General features: G+C 38.1%; 1 protein-coding gene across 2 annotated transcripts in view; it reads left to right on the top strand.

Moving 5' to 3' along the window:
* The window catches only part of LOC143887097 (uncharacterized), a 64509-nt gene extending 56099 nt beyond the window's left edge, over positions 1-8410 (top strand). For both annotated transcript variants that reach the window (XR_013254032.1, XM_077391210.1), the window contains one exon: positions 8018-8410. Coding sequence is in view for 1 of the 2 variants with exons in the window: in XM_077391210.1 (XP_077247325.1) it covers positions 8018-8074 (57 nt within the window). In the remaining variant the exon portion in view is untranslated. The remainder of the gene's footprint in view (positions 1-8017) is intronic.
* Positions 8411-20885: the final 12475 nt, after the last annotated feature.

The following is a 20885-nucleotide window of genomic DNA, read 5'->3' as shown; positions in this document are numbered from 1 at the left end:
TTTGAGCCAAAATTAAATGTAAAATTGGGTCTAATAATCAATTTTGGACACGAAATCAGTTCTCAAAATCCAAAACAAACAGAGCCTCAAAAGTAAGTTACAAAAATGATGATTTGGACTCAAAATTAAGGCTATGTTTGTTTTGGATTTTGAGAACAGATTGTGAGACCATAACAGATTATTTGGCCCAAAAAAAACAGAGCCCATTCTAGTTTTTTTTTTTTTTTAAAACAGAGCCTTAGGGAGAGATTGCCAGCCCTATTTGTTCTCAAAAACCAAAAAAAAAAAAACAGAGCCCCCTTATAACAGATTGCCAGCCCTATTTGTTTTGGATTTTAAAAACTGATTGGAGTCCAATCGGTTCTCAAAATCCAAAACAAAACGTGGAGGGGAAATGAAAAAGAAGGGGAAAGGAAGGAGCAGAGGAAGAGGTGGAAGGGGAGAAAAAAAGAAAAGAAAAGAACGTACCTCTTCTTTTTCTTCTTCTTTTTCTTCTTTTTCTTCTTCTTGTTTCTCTTCTCTACCTTAGGGAGGAGAACCGAATGGAGGAGGGGTTTTAGCAAACCCAAAGTCGACGGCAAAGTGGGTTTTCTTTCTCTCCTCGAGCCCTAATTCGGCGAAGATGGAAAAAGTCGAGGGATATGATTAAAAACAACGTATTATACCTATTACGTTAAGTTGTTGGGGCCCACAGAGTTTAGAAAATGAGTTTAAACTTGAATCGTACGATTCCATTGAATCGTAAGATTCAAGATTGAATCGCACGATTCAAGATCGAATCGCACGATTCAAGAATGAATCGTACGATTCTTTGTAAAATTGATTCAGTAATCCGATTTGAATCAGTGGCTCTACGATTCGATTCGAATTGTACGATTCGAATTGTAAATCGTATGATTTTGATAACCTTGGTGTCTACATCGAGCATGGGAAACCTGACTTTGAGATAACTTGATTTTATTTTGGTTGTCACGATGAAGAACACATGATCTTGACATTCTTATTAAGTATCGTAACCAAGCTGCAGCTGTTGATCTACACAGTTTTTGCGCGCGCTCTAGCAACAATCCTTTGTTTCTTATTGCTCCATGAGGCTACACAAAACATTTATGATAGCAAAATAACCAGGTCTTGTCTTTATTTGATCATACCTTCACAATTGGAATCTGAGTCGGCATGGATATCAACATGCATGTGTTTGAGCTAGAAATACCAATCCATGCGCTGATGTGTAGAAAAACTGAGAAATACCTTCTCAACAAGGATTGAACATGATATGCAGCAAAAATGTAAAGAAAACAATGCAAAGAACACAACACGCAAGAAACACAAAAGATTTACGTGGTTCAGCGGTGTGCCAACATCCACGGGAGAAGATCTTGATCTCTCAAGCAGTGAACATATGCGGGCCTCTTTTTCAGTTGGACGTTAAAAATGCCTTCTTGGATGACGATTTGCAAGAAGTCTACATGGAGCAACCTCCTGAGTATGTTGCTCATGGGGAGATGAATCATGCAGTTTGTCGTTTGAGTAAAGCGTTGTATGTCCTTAAGCAATCGCCTCGTCCCTGGTTTGGGAGGTTTAGTGAGGCAGTAACGCGATTTGGCCTGAAACAATGTGTTGTTGATCATTCTCGTTTTAGGTCTTAGTCTAAAGAAGTGTGCTTCTTTCTAATCGTTTATGTGGATGATATTATTATTACTGGGAGCAACAACGAAGGCATACATAGACTAAAGGATTTTCTTCAGAAGGACAAGCACCAAAGATCTTATCCACCTTAGGTATTTTCTTGGAGTGGATATTCACATGGTGGATTATCTCTATCACAGAGGAAGTATGCATTGGATGTATTGGAAGACACACTATTTTTTGGAGTCACGCCAACTGAGGTACCTAAGGACCCCGATATCAAATTCCTTCCTGATCAGGGGGAGTTACTAGTGGATCCAGGCAGATACATACTAATAGTTGGGAAGCTAATATATCTTACTGCAATTCGTCCAGATATCTCATTTACAATCAGTGTAGTTAGCCAGTTCATGAGCTCACCACGTAAATCTCATTGGACGGCATTCACCCAGATTTTTGAGATATATTTTTTGAAAGATGACAATTTTATTGATACTATGGAAGTTACATTGGGGACCAGAGGTCCCAACTTGCATATAGGGGATCTACTACAGGGGTACTACACCTTTATTGGGGGCAACTTGGTTTAATGGAAAAGTAAAAGCAGGATGTGGTAGCCAGGTCAAGTGCATAAGCAGAGTACAGTGCCATGGTTCATACATGTGAATTAATTTGATTGAGATCAGTTTTTTTAGAGATTGGCTTATCCTCGTCATCATGAGATAGTTGACATGTTTACTAAACCTCTAGGTAGAGCAAGGCTAAGTGATATGTGTACCAAGCTGTGGATGTATGATATATACACTTCAGCTTGTGGGTGAGTGTTGGATGTAGTGGTGTAATTAGATACCCATGTTAGGTTATTCTAGTCATTGTACATGAACCCTAGTCACATATATAATACATGTTTAATAGGGAAAGACATTCTTCTCTCTTCTCTTTTCTCTCTACTTTCGTCCTTCTCTCCAATGGAGCTTCGAATAGAAACATATGCAAGTGATTTAATTTTAAGATTAAACTTCAGGAAATGCTAGAATAACCACAAATGTACACATAGAAACCATCACATAAGTAAGAAAGCCATCCATAATAGTTTAACAATGTCAATGCATAGTGATATGTGCTATCGCACATGACTGGAACAATAAAGTGAATTCTAAACTCAAAGTAAAGAAGAATATAGAGACAATATAATGACCATCATCCCTCCAAGGATGCTACGTCTATGTCAATACGACATCAAGTTACAAGGCGGTTCAAATCTATCATCCCTCTCTGTCATGATGGGCACGATGCATCTACTGAGCAATCTTGTCTTCAAAAAACTAATATTCCTGCCATGACATATTAACCGCATATGTCTGTTGGTGTTGCTGGACATAATAATCAAAGACATAGTGCTTAACCTATATCAACAATTCCAAACGTCGGTACATGGCAATAAGGCCAGTTGCTTTTGGTGCTGCTTCGTATGAAGATGATTCATCCCCATATGCAAGTGCATATAAGTCATATGGCATCGAGCATCACATACCCATATGATTCCCTCTGTTGTGACTGCTTCTATATGTTAGTACTGTATGGGTACCCGGTACCATAACTATAACCATACTGATAAGAAGCAGTCAAATCACATACAGTCTCTCAGGATACATCAATCAATCCATAACCATATAGTCCATTTCCTTTGTTCCTCAATCTTTTTTCCCCCAGATTGTCCTCAACTCAACTCAACTCAACTAAGCCTTTGTCCCAAACTAGCTGGGGTCGGCTAAATGAATCCTTTAAAAAAATTTCATAGAGAAGGTGAAAGGAATCTACCCGGCTCTAATCCTGGCTCCAGTTGGGTTCGTCTACGTGGATCATTTCCCCCAGGTTGTCCTACATAACATTATTTGGAGGTGTAAGCAGTTTCTCATCAGCAAGCAAATTCATCATCTTTTTGCTTCTATGAATAAATAAACTCTACTTAGTTGGCATTCCTATTGATTTATGCCAACTATAGAATGGAATATGAAAGTGTAGCGCGTGCAGGTGTGGGTCAATGTGTGTACATTAACTATGTATTATTATTAAATTTGCTAGAGATTTCTGAGTTTGTTTTCAAGTGTTAGAAATGGAACTAGGGTTAGAAGAGAGGAAGAAGAAGAGTGGTTCAACCTTAGTCTCTGTACTAAGGTCTACATCCACTTGCCAAGACCTCCTTGGCGCTTCTACTATGTGATCCTTCTTTCTTAACGGGCCGGATCAAGAAACCCTCTTATACAACGCCGGATTCACCTTTCTTCAAGGGCCGAATCGGAGAACGCTATTACAATGCCGGATTCATCTTTCTTAGCTGGGCAAATCGGAGACCCTTTTACAAAGCTTGACGAATAATAAAGAACACTCTTTTAGTCTCTTGAAGGCTTAGTATACAATAATCAAAGCTCACTGCAACTCTCTCAAAATATTACAAGTGAAGCCTATTCCAAATCTCTTGAAGATTTGTCAAAATCAAGGCACAAGGGTTGGGGAGAGATATGTTAGCCAAAAATAGTTTGCAAGTGTTTGTATAGGCCTTAGATGGGTTGAAAAACCGTTATCTTAAGTTAAAATACAAGTTTAAACCCATATATACAAAAATCAAAATTAGCCGTTACAGGGGCAAAACGGTAATTCTGTGCAACTTTTAGAACTCCAACAACTATATTTTTTAAGTTCCAGCGCACTTCACAAGAACGCTGTGGGGTGCATGGAATTCCGTAACTGGATTCCAGATTTCAGCTTGAAACCTGTAAAATTCATATCTCATTCGTTTCTTATCCGATTTCGACATTCTTATAATCGATTTGAATGGAAACGATGAGATCTTTCTGTTAAAAATATTTTCAAAAATATTTGAAAATGTTTTGGACCAGTTATGATACGATTTATGTGCTGGATCCATTTTTCAAGTGCTAATTTCATGTCTTTCCATTTTATAACTTAACTTAGCACTTGGGCTTTAGGGCCACTTGGTTTTGTGTTACTTTTGAAAACATTTTGAGGCATTTTTAGTGTGTTTTAGGTCCTTTTATTACTGCCTTGACCTTAGAAGACATCACAAGAGATGGAGTGTACAATCTACCATTCTATGCACACTCTTGAACATTTCTTCAACTAGCCTTCATTGATCTTTATGTTCTTGGCTTGCTTGTGGGATCTTCAACTCAAGCTTCTTGATTTGACATCTTCCAAGGATGATGCCGCCAATGTGTTCAAGCTCGTTTGACCTTTGTGCATGTCGATCCTCAAGCTTTGGCCTTCAAAGATGTTCCTTTGAATGTTCACTTGCTTGGATGCTTGAGATTGAGCTCCTCCTTGGTTGTACCTCCAAGGCAAGATGATTCAAGTGTTATCCTGCTCCTTTGACTTGTATTTGGATCATCCTCAAGCATAGGCCATATATGGTGATGTGCTAGCATATGTTAGCATGTTAAAACCTGTCTATAGCACAACACTCAAGGCAACACATTAGTCCATAAAAGAACTAATCAATTTGTGTTTGTTGATAATCAAAACATGGTGATTGGATGAACCCATGGGAGCCCTTGGGCTAACAGTGGTAAGCGGCAACGGTCCAGCGAGCAAAATAGGCACACCAAGGGCGCGCACATGGGACACAACGAAGCACCACGAGGAAGAACATCAACTAAGCAGCACCATGCCAATAGAAGACCACTAATGGGGAAACCATTAGAGACTGGGTCAACGGAGAACTGTTGCCTGAAGATAAGAAGAAGACGAGGATAACCATCCAACGATGGGGAAACCATCGTCTGGTGACAAGGTCGATGGCATAAACATCGTCGCTTGAAGATAGGAAGGAAAGGAGGGAGAAGATAAACCATCCAACGATGAGGACACCATCGTATGAAGATTAGGTCGACGACATGACCATCGTCGCCTGAAAAGAGCTGACCAATGATGGATATGGAAACCATCACCCGGAAAAGAGAAAATAAGGCATAAAGCTGACAAGAAAAAGACCGACTAGGGAGCACAACAACACCCCCTAGGGCGAAACTACATGAGCCCGGAAATGACAAGACAAGGAGGACAATAACAAACGAAGAGATAAGGTATGAAGCTGTACAACACGAAGAGACATGAAAACAAGAAAGACGATAATAATCACCAAGGGGACTAATGAATAACATAAAGAGAAGATGATAACACTCCCTCAAGAAAAGACAACATAACAACATAGCAACACTCCCTCAAGAAGACAATACTTCACCAAGAAAAGACGCAAAGAACTACATGAGAACACTCGCCCTCAAGTTGAAAGTCAAATACCTTCAACTTGCAATGAAAAAAAATGAAGACAAACAAGGCACCGCACCTCTCTCGGACATTTCATCGAACACTTGGTGTGCGTCTTGAAGAAGAAAAAGAAACGAAGACAAACAAGGCACTACACCTCGCTTAGACATTTGAGCAAACACTTTTGTGCGCCTTAAAGAACTACATAAAAGACATAGAAAACAATACATAAAAGACCATGTAAAGAAAGAGATGTAAAGAAATAGATGACATCAGCCAACACAAAATAAATAAGAGAACCACAAGAAACAATAAAAGACAACAAGAAAAATAATACAAGACAACACTCCCCCTCAAGTTGATACCGAAGGCCTTAAACTTGAAACGAAAAGAAGACTTTCAAGGCACAAGACCCCTTTGAGACATTTTATCAAATACTTGGTGGGCACCTTGGAGAGGAAGACAAAAAACATGAAACATAACAAATATAGATGGAGAAAAACAAAGATGAGGATAAAGGACAAGAAGACAACATTCCATACGGCAACCCAAACAAGACAAAGAGTAAATACAGCTGAGGAAAATGGGTTTGCCGAGAGAGAAACGACGGCACAGAAAATACTGAGAGAGATTTTAGGGGTTTGAAACAAAAAACAGAGAAATATGAGAGACAGTAGGAGAGAGAGATCTTAGGGAAGATTTGAGGAGAAACTATAGGGAGATAAAGAGGGATACGAGAGAAAGAGATGATGGCGTGGAGGGAGATAGACTCTTCTTCTTTCCTTCTCGAAGGATCAGCCCATTGGCTCTGATACCATGTTAACTTACCAACTTCTCCATTAAGAAAAAAAAAAAAACCTTACCGACTTCTCCAAAAACTTAAGCTTTTGGAGTAACTGGTTGTTTCACATGGTATCAGAGCCAAAGGTCTCGAGTTCAAACCTCCCAGATAGCAAAAATCCACATGCGATGGTCGGCCCAAAGTGGGACCACATGTGCCACGTGTTTGTTAAGTGGGCCACACGTGCGGGGGAGTGTTTAAGTATAAAAGATAAATAACACGTTTCTCCAACAGCTTAAGCTTTGGAGAAGTTGGTAAGTTAACATCAAGAATACATTTTTTGAGCCAAATTTTTCGTGAACCTTTTTCTTTTTATTGAGTTTTTGAAGTGCAATGCTCGTGTGTTCGTGCAGAAAAGAAATCAAGAAAGTTGAGGTTTTTTTTCTTTTTATTGAGTTTTTGGAGCAGAGCATGCTCCTAGTTACAGAATTTACCTTGTAATGGGGCAAAAGGGCCAGGTCTAAATTTTTTTTTGACCAAAACGAGGCCCATGACCGGCCCATTTACCAGCCACATTAATTATTTAAATTACTATGGCCCTGTTTGTTATTAGATATTTAGAACTGAATGTGAATCCAAAACTGATTGTTGGACTCAAAATTAAATGTAATTTTAGTCCAGTAATCAGTTTTGTACTCATAATTGGGTCTGAAAATCCAAAACTGATGGCCTAAACTTGCAGTTGCCATCTTTTCATGTAGCCGATGCCTCTCTCTATGTTTTGTTGATTGATTCCAAATCCACTTTCCATAAGTTGCATTAACTATTGTCGATGAATATACATTTGCCTCTAAATTGAAACTTCAAAAGAAAATTATAGTTATGTTCCTAGGAATCAATAACTCAAACTTTTATGAAATCACCCATTTTCCTTGTTGGGATACGGACTAACGAGAATGGTTGGATAACAAGCATCCATCTCATTCATACTTTTTAAGATCCCTTTCTTTACATTTAATTCTGAAACTCTGTTTCTTCAAGCAGATTTTGTGTGCCATAGCAGGTACTGGCACATGTAGAGAAGAAATTGTGTTTTCGGATCTCTTTAACTTTTCTGAACTTGGATAATCCTACTTCTGTAGTTCATTCATTCATGACACTTTGTTCTGGAAGCATGAAGGAATTCTGTGTTTTAGAAAATAGAAGGGATGATTAGCAGCTTAATGAGCCAATATTTGTAATCTTGTTTCCAATGACTAAATACTTAAATAATTTGTATCAGTTTATCTTCCAAATTATCATACCCTTCATGTTTAACAGAATGGTCATGGCTATGAGAAAGATGATACAATTCAGATAGGCGAATCAAACGCGTAGGTTGGCTGGCTACTTCCGTTGCTGCGTATTTGTATTTGTTGCGCTTATCAGATCATTCGGCATATATGTAAATACCTACAGTAAGTAGAATGTATTCTTCTCATTCTTTGTGTTAATATGATGTGTAGCTGGCAGTATTGAGGGCATGTTATTGCCCAATTTATAAACAAATGGAGACATATCAGTTCAAGAATAAAGAGGTTTCTCAAATGTTTAGTTAAAGAGTAACCATCCTTCCACCTAATGCCCCCATTTCCATCAATTTGATTGTAGATAACTGTGGTAGACAAATGCATATCAGTGCTATTGATCAGTTTGTTGGGTATATTACAGGAACATTTATTTCCAATTGATACCATTGATTAACTTTGGGAAATGATATCAGCCTTCCAATGTTTTGATATTTCTGCTCAAGATTCTTGTCTTTTAGTATTTAAAGGGCTTGTGACTGTGAGAGCTTTGTGGAAACTGTAATAACCTTTCCCTTTAAATACTAAATGACAATAAACTTGAGCGGAATTATCAAAACATTGGAGCGCTGATATTATTTTCCTTAACTTTTTGTAAAGGAAAACACTTTCAAAACAGAACTTCATCCCATTTGCTAGCTTTGCTCTTTTGTAAATAGTTTGTTTGGATGACAAATATGATGGGAAAACGAGATCTATGAGATGTGAGTGAGGAACTCATGGTCTTTATCCATGCATGAGATGCATGCTTAATAAAAGGGGACTTCAAAAATTAATGGTTCAGCTTTTCTTGGTGAATGGACGAGTTCATTCATCAATAGCTTGCTTAAAGGAACAGGAGAACTACGCATATTGTATTCAACCTTAACTGATTGCTGCATGACATTAACCTATGGTTGTTTGGTCAGAAAATTAGGCCCTGTTCATTTTAGATTAAAACAACCGATTGTAATTCGAAAACCAATTATTTGACTCAAAGTTAAGGCCCTGTTTGTTTAGATTATGGCCACCGATTGTGAGAGCTAAATCGATTAATGGACTCAAACCTAAACGTTATTTTAAGTCCAAGAATCGCACTCACAATCGGTTGTCACAATCTTAAACAAACATGGCCATGGCCAACGTGGTTTCGAGTCCAACTATTGGTTTTGGACTCACAATCAGTTGCCATAATCTAAAATGAACAGAGCCTTAGTCTCTCATCTTCATGGCCTTGAAGCCTTACCGAACTTTCACAAAGTTTTCCTGCTGACTCTTATTAATGTTCTTTAGCAACATCAGTAACTTGTCAGGTATTATGCTTCTTTCTTTTTGCATATCTTTACTAAATTTCCAATTGTGACCTAACAAACAATTGCTACCACAAAGCATAGATTATGTGCTGGCGCTGGCAATTTTCCCAGGGTTTTTATCTGAAGATATTTGGTCCCACAGACATGGTAAATGCTTATTTAGATCAAACAGAATCAAGCCAGTTGGCACCAGAAATTTATGTTCTTGACTCTGGTTTTTGACAAATTGTTTTCTTCCTATCTGAATCCGGATGGCGGCATCAAAGCATCCAACTATAGTTCTCTGCATGGTATATTTGTACTTTTAAAATTAGGTTTTTCCGTGAGAAAACACAATTGAATGCGTAATATTAAAAAAGCGTGCATTAGAATTATTATGATGCCTGCCATTTCAAAAAAAAAGAATTATTATGATGCCTTATTATATACTTCTCTATGGTATCATATATCTCTGATTTTTTAATATCTTTAAGATATGTCATCAATTAAATAATGTCATGATTGGGCTTAGTCAATTTGTGCCGGGTAGATCTTTTCACCTGCTTCATGAAAATTTTCTAAATGATTCATTAGCCGACCCCAACTAGTCTGGGACAAAGGCTTAGTTGAGTTGTGTAGATATTTAAATTTAGTAAAGAGAAAAAAATTAACATTTACCATCTTAATGTGCACGTCTAAGATAAGGTTACATTTCGATTTGTATAAAGCTCAATGCAAGATCCAGACAAACCCAACCTGAGAAATTATCTTGGGTAAGGCAAGGTTTATGAATCTCGGGGTTTCCCATTAGAAACTGGACCAAACCCGACCTGAGATAGTTTCTTGCATAGGGTAGGGTTTTAGAAAACCAAACCGCATGACCCGAGTTGCAACCCTACCTAAAGTTCATCAATGCCTTCGTAAACAAGGGAAATGTTTTAAAGATAGATCACTATTAGGTTTTTTTCATCTTTGAGATCACCATTGGCCCCAGGCATGCCACTAGGACATGATCGGATCCAAATTGGTCATGATTGGAGCCATTGATCTTGCTGGCAAACAAAATCTTGCCCATTGCCACTGGCCCCACCTGGATCGGATTATCTTCGCCAAGAGAAGCTCAGTACTATTCTTCTTAGGCCTAAATTTTATACAGATTCAATTCCCAAACGCGCCCCACGGTCCTCCGGATCAGTTGTCTGATTACAGGCACATCTCCCATGTAGAACTCAGTGATCACCTTCAGCGTAATCGAACTCAATGTATAACCATATGGAGAAAATTTAAATGACATGAAAAGCTGAAATTTCCATAATAGACCATGATCTTAAATCCAAAGCTTATCAATTAGAGGAGACAAGTAAATAGAAGTTATTAACAAGGAGAAAAGATTCCCTGCAACCAAATACACATAAGAAGTCCCATCTTTCCTTGCACATTCTTCAACAACCAAATACACATAAGAAGTCCCATCTTTACTTACACATTCTTCAACCAGACATTCAACTCATCACTGACATTAAGTAGAGCAGGATAGAAGAGAATGTAGAAAAACCCGACCTGACCTGACTCAAGAAATTATCTTGGGTAAGGTAAGTTTTATAAATCTCGGGTTTTCGCATTAGAAACTGGACCCAACCCGACTCAAGAAATTATCTCGGGTAAGGTAAGTTTTATGAATCTTGGGTTTTCCCATTAGAAACTGGACTCAACCTGACTTGAGATGGTTTCTTGCGTAGGGTAGGATTCTAGAAAACCCAACTGCCTTGACCCGAGTTGCGAACCTACCTAAAGTTCATCAATCCGTCGGCAAACAAGGAAAATGTTATAAAACCAGACCAGTAGACCACTATTAGGATTTTTCATTTTTGAGATCACCATAGGCACCGGACATGCCACTTGGACATGAATGGATCCAATGATCTTTCTAGCAAACAAAATTCTGCTCATTGCCACTGCCTCAACCTGGATCGGATGATCTTAGCCACTTGATCTATAAGGCTTGTATAGGGTTCCCAAACAGAAGCTCAGTAATCCTTGTAGATCTAAATCTTATACAGATTCCGTTCCCATAGGCACGCCATGGTCCACGAGATCAATGGTCTGATTACACCCACATGTCCCATGTACATAGGACCTAGTGATCACTAAGATACAATCTTAACAGTGACCGTCAGCATAATCAAACTCAATGAATATCCACATGAAACAAAAGCAACATTGAAAGCTGAAATTTTCATAATATACCATGATCTTAAAATCAAAGCATAACTATTAGAGAAGAAGACAAGCAAATACAAGTTATTAACAAGAAGAAGAAATTTCCTGCAACCAAATACACATAAGAACTTCCATCTCTCCTCACACACTCTTCAACCATAGATTCAACTCATCACTGAAAATAAGTAGAGAAAGAAGAGAAAGAACAAAAACATAGATGAGAAACATGACGATGACCCACGAGGCGCACTCGAGGCATAGAAGTAGTAGTAAGGGTACGAGTAACCACCCCTCGACTCCATGGTAGGCGGCGATTGAATAGATGGGACGGCAATAGTATTGAAAGGCGGAGGTGGAGGGGGAGGAGGAGGAGAGGCTGCAAAAGAGTAAGCATTTGTGTAAGGAGGTGGTTGTGTACCATAATTCGGCAGTGGCGAGTAATCAACTGAAGGTGGGGGTGGAGCACAAATAACAGGACACGTAGCGCACTCGCTTATGCATAGTAAACCTGTGGACGGAATTCCTGCCGTTGTGTCATCGGCGATCACGAGTTCAAATATCGTTAACGCCATGATTGCCCACACAAGAATTGTGACATATACCATACTACCAGTCTTCTCATGCCCCATTACACTTGCAATTTCATAGGCCAAAAACCAAGTTCTAATGAACTAGTGTTAGCATCAAGATTTCCTTCTTTTGGTAAAAACTTCTTCTTTTGATTTGGTTTGGGGTTTTATAGCTCCTTTCTCTAGACAACCCAGATGCTAGATACCGCAATCTTGTGGTGTTTTTTCCAAGTGATTTCTTTCCATTCAAAAAAGGAATATGTTTACAGTGTAGTTTTGCTGTAAAGGAGGAAATGGCTTTCCATGGGTTTTTTTCCAAGCAATCTTTCTCTTCAAAAAAGGAATATATCTTTCCCTTTACTGAATGATTGCTGTTTAGAACATTGGGTCCCACATGAGACTTTGTTAATCAAGGTCCTGTTTGTTTTGAATTTTGAGGATTGATTTGGAGTCCAAAACTGAGAATTGGAGTAAAAATTGCGTTAATTTTGGGTGCAATAATGAGATCTGGACTCAAAATCAATTCTTAAAATCCAAAGCAAAAACAATATTTTGAATCAAATAATCCGTTTCTTACTCAAAATCGATTCTCAAAATCCCAAACAAACAAAGGGTTGATCTAGAGAACATGTAGTCCCAGTCCGAGACTACATGTCACTATGTCAGCAAGACATTATAGGAGGCCTACCAAAGCAATCATCCGATAAAGGTAGGAGTAATGGAAATTCTGCCCGTTTGAGGGGCCTTTAATTTATAATGATATCCGTAAAATTTATCATTTTCCTCCAAATTTTGGAAATAAAAAAGGTCCCACATTTTCTGCTAAATTATGGAAACAAAAAATTTCATAAGAAAATTGTGGTTGTGATAAAAGCATCCTGCAAATTTATTTAGGCACCGATTTCATTGGACGTAAAATGGGTTTTTCACTTTAAAATCAGGGTATAGTTTATTCTACACCTATTTTATGGCAAACCCAGCCTATCCATTCATACTACTCGTAGTCTTGGTCTTGATCGTAGTTCGAATTCTAATAAAGCATCCCTAGCGCTTGAGTTTCAAGCTCTTTCCTAGATTGAAGTAGCTTTTTGTCGCCTTACTAATAAGGCCAGAGGCTCGGTTTGGTTGAACAAAATTCCGGTAGTCATATTTTGTTTAGATCTGGGATGACATTCATAATTTGGTTGCTAGTATATCATTGAACTCTTGCGAGACTACTTGAGATCAATTGCATGTGTGCTGAGGTGGAATTCTTTTCCCCATACTTATGACCATGGTTTTAAATTTCAGTCTGAAATTTTGGATTCCAGGCCAAAATTTGAGATTTTAGTTGGGACCGAAACTGAAATTTTGGATTACCCAAATTTTTGCGGAATTTTCAGGAATTTCAGCCTAAATTTCAAGAAATTCAAATTTCGTTCAAAAAATTAATGTTTTTCCAAAATTTCTGCCGAAATTACAGAAATTTCAATATTTTCGTCTGAAATTTAGTAAATAATAAAATATTGCTTTTTTTAACCGGATTTCAGCCTAAGTTTTGGGATTTCGCCCGAAATTTTAGTTTCGACCAAGGGCTGAAATTTAAACCTAAACTGAAATTTAAATCCATACTTATGACTTTCCACCCAAAATGTACCAAAGGATAGAATTTTTCTTAAAATATTGGGAATGATGTTTTTCTCTCTCTCTCTTCATCCTCTCTATATTGATAATAACATCTCTACTTATTCCCCTAGTCTCTTAGTCTATGCTTTGAGGAAGCATGGTAGATTGTCACCCTAGAGCTGCTACTCCTAGAATGCCCGGCCAACACACTCAGCTCAACTAAGCCTTTGTTCCAGACTAGTTGGGGTTGGCTAATGAATCCTTTATGTGTGTCATAAAACCTACGTGGTGTGGCATGCCAGGAGTGGTAGTCATGGGCATGCTGACATCCTCGCAGTCTTCTTGCAAGCCTCTCTATTTAATCTTGGTGGTGGATTTTGTTTCTCGTGGTGTGGACAGGGGTGGCACACAAAAATGGACTCAATAAGGTTCAAAGGACGTTGTCGCGTCCGAGATTTAAGGGGAGGATATTCTCGATCGACCCGCAGTTTGTCTCACAATCAATTTGCTTTGCTTTTGAAATTTCACCGCATTCAATGTAAAAAGTCATATTATAAAATCATCTTAAACCATACTAGACGATCAATGGTTTAAATTGAATGGAAAAAGTTTGCTGATTAGACCGTTATGATTATTCGATTTCAATCACTGTAATTTGTGGGGCCCATCAATGAACAGTCCTGATTACGCATTCACACGAGTACCATATAAATATTATATTATATTATATAGGTAATTGATGCCCCCTATTTCTTGTCTTTCGTTTTCATCAAAGAGAATCCAAGGGTAAACGTGTGGGACCATACCAAATCCAGCTCCCTTTTGTTCAAACATAGCCTATACTTTCTAATGCACTCCCTTTACGTAGAAGACTCTCATCCAGTTTACCGTTGGCCTTTGTGCTTTCCTTGCCCTTTAGGCCTAGTTTGGATTTCAGGAAAAACTTTTCTTGCAACAAAATTTTTCCTAGCAATTTTTTTGTTCCGAAACTTGATAAAGTGGAATAGTTATTGCTAATTTAGAGGGGTATTTTTATAAATTAAAGGTGATTCTAAATAAAACTTGAACTGTGTGGTTCAAGATACCTTTTTTCCAGATGCAATAAAACAATGAAAAAGCTGGAAATTCTTGAGAAGGTTTTTTTTTCCAAGCTTTTGTCAAAAATTTCTTCAAGGCTGCTAATATTTGGACTATCATGTTTTGATAATGACACAAACTCACTTTTCTAATTGGCTACAGAGAGCGTTTTTGGAATTGTAATAGCATTTGACAGCTGGTTAGGTTAAATAATAAAAGACGGTGAGTTTGTGTGATTATCAACTATCAAGACATGGCACTGCAAATATCAGTAGCCTTGAAATCCAAACAGAGCTTTAGTCAAAGGAGCTGTTTGGATGCATAGTAAAATATTATTGGAAATTGTTTTTCGTGGAAATTAATCTTTCTACTCTCTTACAATTTCAAAAGAAAACTAATTTCTTGCTGCATTGGATTAGGGGTGCAACCTGAAACCGTTGGGTTGGGTTCGGGTTCGGGTTGAGGGCTTCGGCTACCTGACTCGAGTGAAACCCGGCATTTTTTATTTTTAGTAGGCTTAAAAATCAGGTTTGGTCAGTAGGTTTGGGTTGAACTCGGGTCGGGTTCGGGTTGGAAAAAAGGGTTCCTCATGTCTGGTCAGGTTGGAACTCATCGGGTTGGAACTGGGGCGCGTTCGGGTTGAGTAAATGGTTCCTCAGTCGGTTGGCCTCAACCTCACCCGAGTTGCACCCATAGATGTCCACCACAAAATAAAAGCATAACTTCCCATGGGGAATAGGGTTTCTTCCTTCTTCACTAATTGAGTAGTGGGGCGGTGGGGCCACCTAAAATGCTGTACCTTCAATCTTCATAGAAAAAGTTGCCCCAACTTTCCCACCTCCGGCGTTAAAAAATGGCCAAAGAAAAGGTTTCTCTCTTCTAATGGAATCTCTATGTTTGTACAAAATCATAAAAGCTCGTATCTTTACACAGTAATTATCGAAGATTTCCTAGCAACCATCGCAGAAGGCATTTTGCGGTTGGGCTGTTGCATTTAAAGTAGGCAGACAGGCTCAGATTTTGTCTTATTCATTTTATTCATATGAGGTGGCTGCTCTTGTCTAATTCATTTAACTCATATGAGCTGGCTGCTCGATCTCACATGGAACAGCTCAGCCTTAAACTGCCTTCTGCAAGGGTCCCTAGCAAATCCCTTTAAGGCCTGTCCCTATTGGATCTTGAGAACCGATTTTAAGTGCAAAACTGATGATAAAAATTTTAAGTTGATTGCTAGCAAGACAGATTTCCCTCTTGCAAAAACAGCACAATATCCTCTATCCTGACACTTGAGCAAGGGAACAAATAAGGGAGCACAAATCCTTAGAAATACCAAGAAAAAACTATGGAAAAGTCCAAATTGTCGTTTGTTTAACTTTTGTATTTTCTGAACTGAATCCCATTTTCGAAGTGTTGTCCTATGAAGATTTATCCTCCAAGAATTCTCATCCTCCATTTTTTTTTAAAATTATTTTAGGAGAAAAGTTAGGGTGGATTAATTGGAAAAAGCCATAAGTCTAAGGAAATGAATATGTGGTCAAACAGCTCATACCACAACCACATCTATGTGGTCAATATTGTTGAGCCATAAATGTTCCAGATCATATAGAAATCTATATCGCCTTAGGGAGTTTTTGTTTTTTATTTTGAGAATCGATTGTCAGTCCAAAACTGTCATTGGTTTCTGAGTCCGAAAATCAATTTTTAATGAGGAGCGGTTCCCAACCAAAGTATAAAAGAACTTAGTGCCGTATAGGTGGAACTAGGTAGTTGTGTATGGCTTGAATTGAAACTAAATAGTATTATTAAAGACCAACTAACGGTGTCTAGCACCAGCAAAACTCGAGCCGAATTTTGTTGCTTATAACTATGTAATTCAATTGTTCTTCCTTCACATCTGAGACTCTTTTCCAAAGAGTTTTGTTCAAAAAATTTTAGCTTAACAAAGAACAGAACTCCAGACAACCAAAAATTATTAATGAAGCTTGTTGAATGGTTTGGCAGGGCAACCATCGATTAATTTTCTTTAAAATCTAACTGCACGAGATTGGGGAAGAGTTTTAGTGTCACACTTTTAGTCAGATCTATATTTAAGAATTCTAGAAAGAACAGTGAATTCGAATTCCATCTTGGATTTCCTAAATTTGGATTTTGTCACATGCTTGATTTCTTGATTTCAGACATGGTCAGAATCTGAATTGGCCTTGTTCTTTGCTGAAGTGCAGACAATCATAAGGCTTCCACTGAGCACAAATGAAGTTGTTAGCCTATCACGCCAGATATTTTATTGACATTAAGGTCTTGTTTCCTAGTGACCTAACATGAATTGTCATGTTTGAAAATTACATGTCGAGGAACCAGTTATGACCTTTTATTAGGCATTGGATAGAATTCAGTTTCATGCAGCCTGGAAGTTGTATCAGCTTTAATATCAATCCAGTTTCAGCAGCCACCATTAGTGGCAAAATCTTACAGGACAGACACAACTCAAGTGAGAGTTGAACGAGAGTTTAACAACAGCTGAAGTTGCTTGGAAGATTTGTTTTGAAGAGTAGAAAGGCATCATCGACCGTCATTTTCGAGTTAATCTGGTCTCTTTACCTAGCCTTGATCTTTGATAAGACCATTGATTTGCAACACTATCGAGGGCTCCACTATATGTATCGCTTGGATGCCAGTTACTCTTATGGTGATTACGAGGTCGCTTGTCTACGATGGATTGATGCTCTTGAGGAGTAACATGATTATTATGTTTAGTGCCACCAAGAAACTGTATGGCGGGCCCAAGAGACTGAGATGATATTATCTCTTATGGGTAGACTTGTTGAAGAAATGCAGGGAACAAGACAAGTCTTCTCTTCTCCGATGGAAGGAAGTTAAAGATCATTGTAAGCCCAAGGGTTCCCATGGGTTAATCATTCACCTTACCTTCTTGTTTTGATGCTAAGAAACCAAATTGATTAGCATTTATGGACTAATGTGTTGCTTTGAGATGTTGTGTTGTATACAGGAATTTCATATCATAATTGCCATTACACAACTCTTCACAACACATGGCTTGTGGATAAAGGATCGAAGGAACCAAGAGCTTGCACATACATTGGAGACATCATCATTTAAAGATGCTCAAGTAAAGAAGCTCAACATGAATATTCCACAAGTTCCTAGCAAGTGTCAAGAAGGAGGTTGGAGTTGAATATGCCATGGTGACACCTCATGCACCTTTCAACATGTATTGAAGATTGAAGGAGAAGTCACAAGAGCCGAATCAAGTTGAAGATGTTCACTCAAGCTAAAGAAGTCCAAGGAAGTGCAAATGAGCGAATACATTCAAAGAAGACTCAACGGTATCATTTTTAGAATGTATTTAGAGTCCTCTTGATATTTTGTAAAATTGCACTTTCAAAAGGTTTTCAAATGGGTTTCATACTTGATTTTTTACATCTTTGGAAACCATACACACACCAAAAAATGTGTTTTGAAAACCTAAGACTTAAGCCCAAAGACCAAAAGCCCCTAATCTCTTAAAGTAAAAATGGAATTTTATACAGGGCCGGTCGACCGGGATAGGCTGGGCGACCGTGGGATGATACCTGGAATTCCAGGACATCTCGAAATTTATCGGCCCGGTCGATTGGGTCAATCCGAGCGACCGTGGATATGTGTCTGCTTCAAATAGAACATTCCGACATGGGTTTGGGAGGGCGACTGCCGTAGGACGGTCGACCAAGATAGGTTTTTGAGCCGAATTTTTGAGCAAACAGGTTGACCTCGCCGGGCGACTGCCATAGGGCCGGTCGACTGCGACGGTAAGAAATTAAAAAATAAAAAAGGGCGCTCGATAGGCTCGGTCGACCGCCTGATCGAGATAACTAGCCGTTGGGGCGTTTTCAGCTTGACTTTTTCAAGCCAGTTATTTACAGTTTTACCCCAAACGGTCATATTTTCAAATACACTATATATACATCATTAAAACCTATCTCTACAAGCTTTTGAACATTTTTGAAATGATCAAATCCCATTTCTTTGAGTTAAAACCTTTCTATCAAAAGCTAAACTTCTTTGAACTTGCATTTGCACATTCTATCAAGCGGAACTCCATAGGCTTTACATTTTATTTTTCCTTGGAGTGTTTGTGAGCTTTGAAAGTTGTAATCCGCCTATCTAAGAGGCATTGAGAGTTCTTTCATTTATTTTCTTCATTGTATTTGAAGGTCTTCTCTTCGGCCCGGTAACAAAGGTGAAGACGTTGTGACAGTCTCCGATTTGGCCTGTTAAGAAAGGTGAATGATTGTAAGAGTGAGTGCGCCCTCGCCAAGGTTTCATGCAGGAAGGGTATAACCCCTTTGGAGTTGGAGGCGTTGGTGTACGGCTTGAGATTCGCCCGTTGAAGTATCTCAGATTTTAGTGGAGATCCCAAGGAGGTAAACTTGGAAGAGTAGAGTAGATCTTGTGATAGACCGAACCACTATAAATCGTGTGTTCTATGTGGTTGCTTCTCTTCTCCTTATTTTCTTGCACGTGTGGTGATTGGTAATCTTTTCCCTTTATTTGTGTCTATATTTTATTGAACAAGGGTTAGAGTATATAGGCTTAAAGTAACATCTAAACCCTAGATTGTTTGTCTTGCATATTTAAAACAAGAGTTAAATTAATTAGTGCTTAATTAGTAAATTAATTTTAATAATACAACTAATTAAGCCCAAAATTTTTAATTGACCAATTCACCCCCCTCTTGGGTTGTCACACTTGTATTTCATTTGGTATCAGAGCTAAGGCTCTTAAAGAGATTTTTAAATTTAAAAATCTATAAGAGAAAGATCCGTGACAGTCCAAATAGATTTTGAGTTAGGCTAATCCGCTCTAATTCCTCCATTTTTTGATCGAACGAATTTTGGAGCTCGGAAAGTAAAATTTTTTGCCTATCTCAAATCCATAGATTATGACATGTTAGATGTCATTGAAAGGGAATTTTCTATTTCAAAGAAATGTAGTAAAAATGATTTAAAATTATTTTTCTTGAATTCAAAAGCAATGATTTTATTGTGTTGTAGTTTAACCCCAAGCATCTTTGTGAAAATTTCAACATGTTTAAATGCAAAAGACATTTGCACCACACTTGAAAATAAGTTTGAGAAAAATAGTTGTCTCTTTTCAAACGATAAAATTCTTGAACAAAAAGAGACTCTTAAATCTTTTGCAAAAATGAAAATGTTGAAACTTCAATTTCCAATTTCAAGAATCAAATTGATGGATTAAAAATGGAAATTGGTGAAAGTTTAAAAAGGAATGAATTGAGCAAAATCTTGATAAATAAAAATGATGACTTAATTCAAATATGTAATGCTTTTGAGAAAGAAAATAAAGCCTTGAAATCACAAACAAGGATTTAAATGAAAAATATTAACTTGTCTGTGAAAATGAAGAAAAATTAAAAACTAATTCATCTCATAAGATAAATTACCTTGAAGATCAATTAAATGAGATAAAATTAATAAATGAAGAACTCTCTAAAAAGAACCAAAGAGTACAAGAAGAAAAGGACAAACATGTTTATCATCATATGCATTCTAATGGTTCTAGTTGTTCCTCATCTACCAATATTTATTCTTGTTCATATTGTTGTAGATTAGGATTAGGGCTGGCAACGGGGCGGGTCGGGGCCGGATGTTGGGGTCCCCTACTCCTTCCCCTCTGCGGGGAATTTTCCTTCTCCCCTTCCCCTCCCCACTACGGGGATGGTGGGAAATCCCCTCCCCTCCCCACGGGGAATATCTAATCCCCATCCCCTCCCCTTCCCCGCCCCGCATCCTTCGGGGACAATCACTTTACTTTCTCACTTTAATTTGTTAAATGTTAGGTTTAAAACTAAAGATTTGCTAGGGACAATCACTTCAGGCATGTTGCGGTTTGGCTATTGCATGTGAGAGTAGCCACACAACCCACACATAGGCTAAGATTTTGTCTTATTCATTTTATTAACTTGGGGACAAAGGTGGTTGCTCTCAGATTCATTTAATTGATCAATAGTCCCTAGCAGATCCCTAATTCCCAATCCCACTTGCCAAAAAGTATAGTATGTGCCTGTAGAAACCCCATTTTG

The sequence above is a fragment of the Tasmannia lanceolata genome, unplaced genomic scaffold, assembly GCF_043159265.1.
Source record: "Tasmannia lanceolata isolate RefF3 unplaced genomic scaffold, GAP_Taslan_0.1 ptg000012l, whole genome shotgun sequence".
Lineage (NCBI taxonomy): Eukaryota > Viridiplantae > Streptophyta > Magnoliopsida > Canellales > Winteraceae > Tasmannia > Tasmannia lanceolata.
Note: the sequence above shows the minus strand (reverse complement) of the source record. Positions and strands in the feature narration are given on the sequence as shown.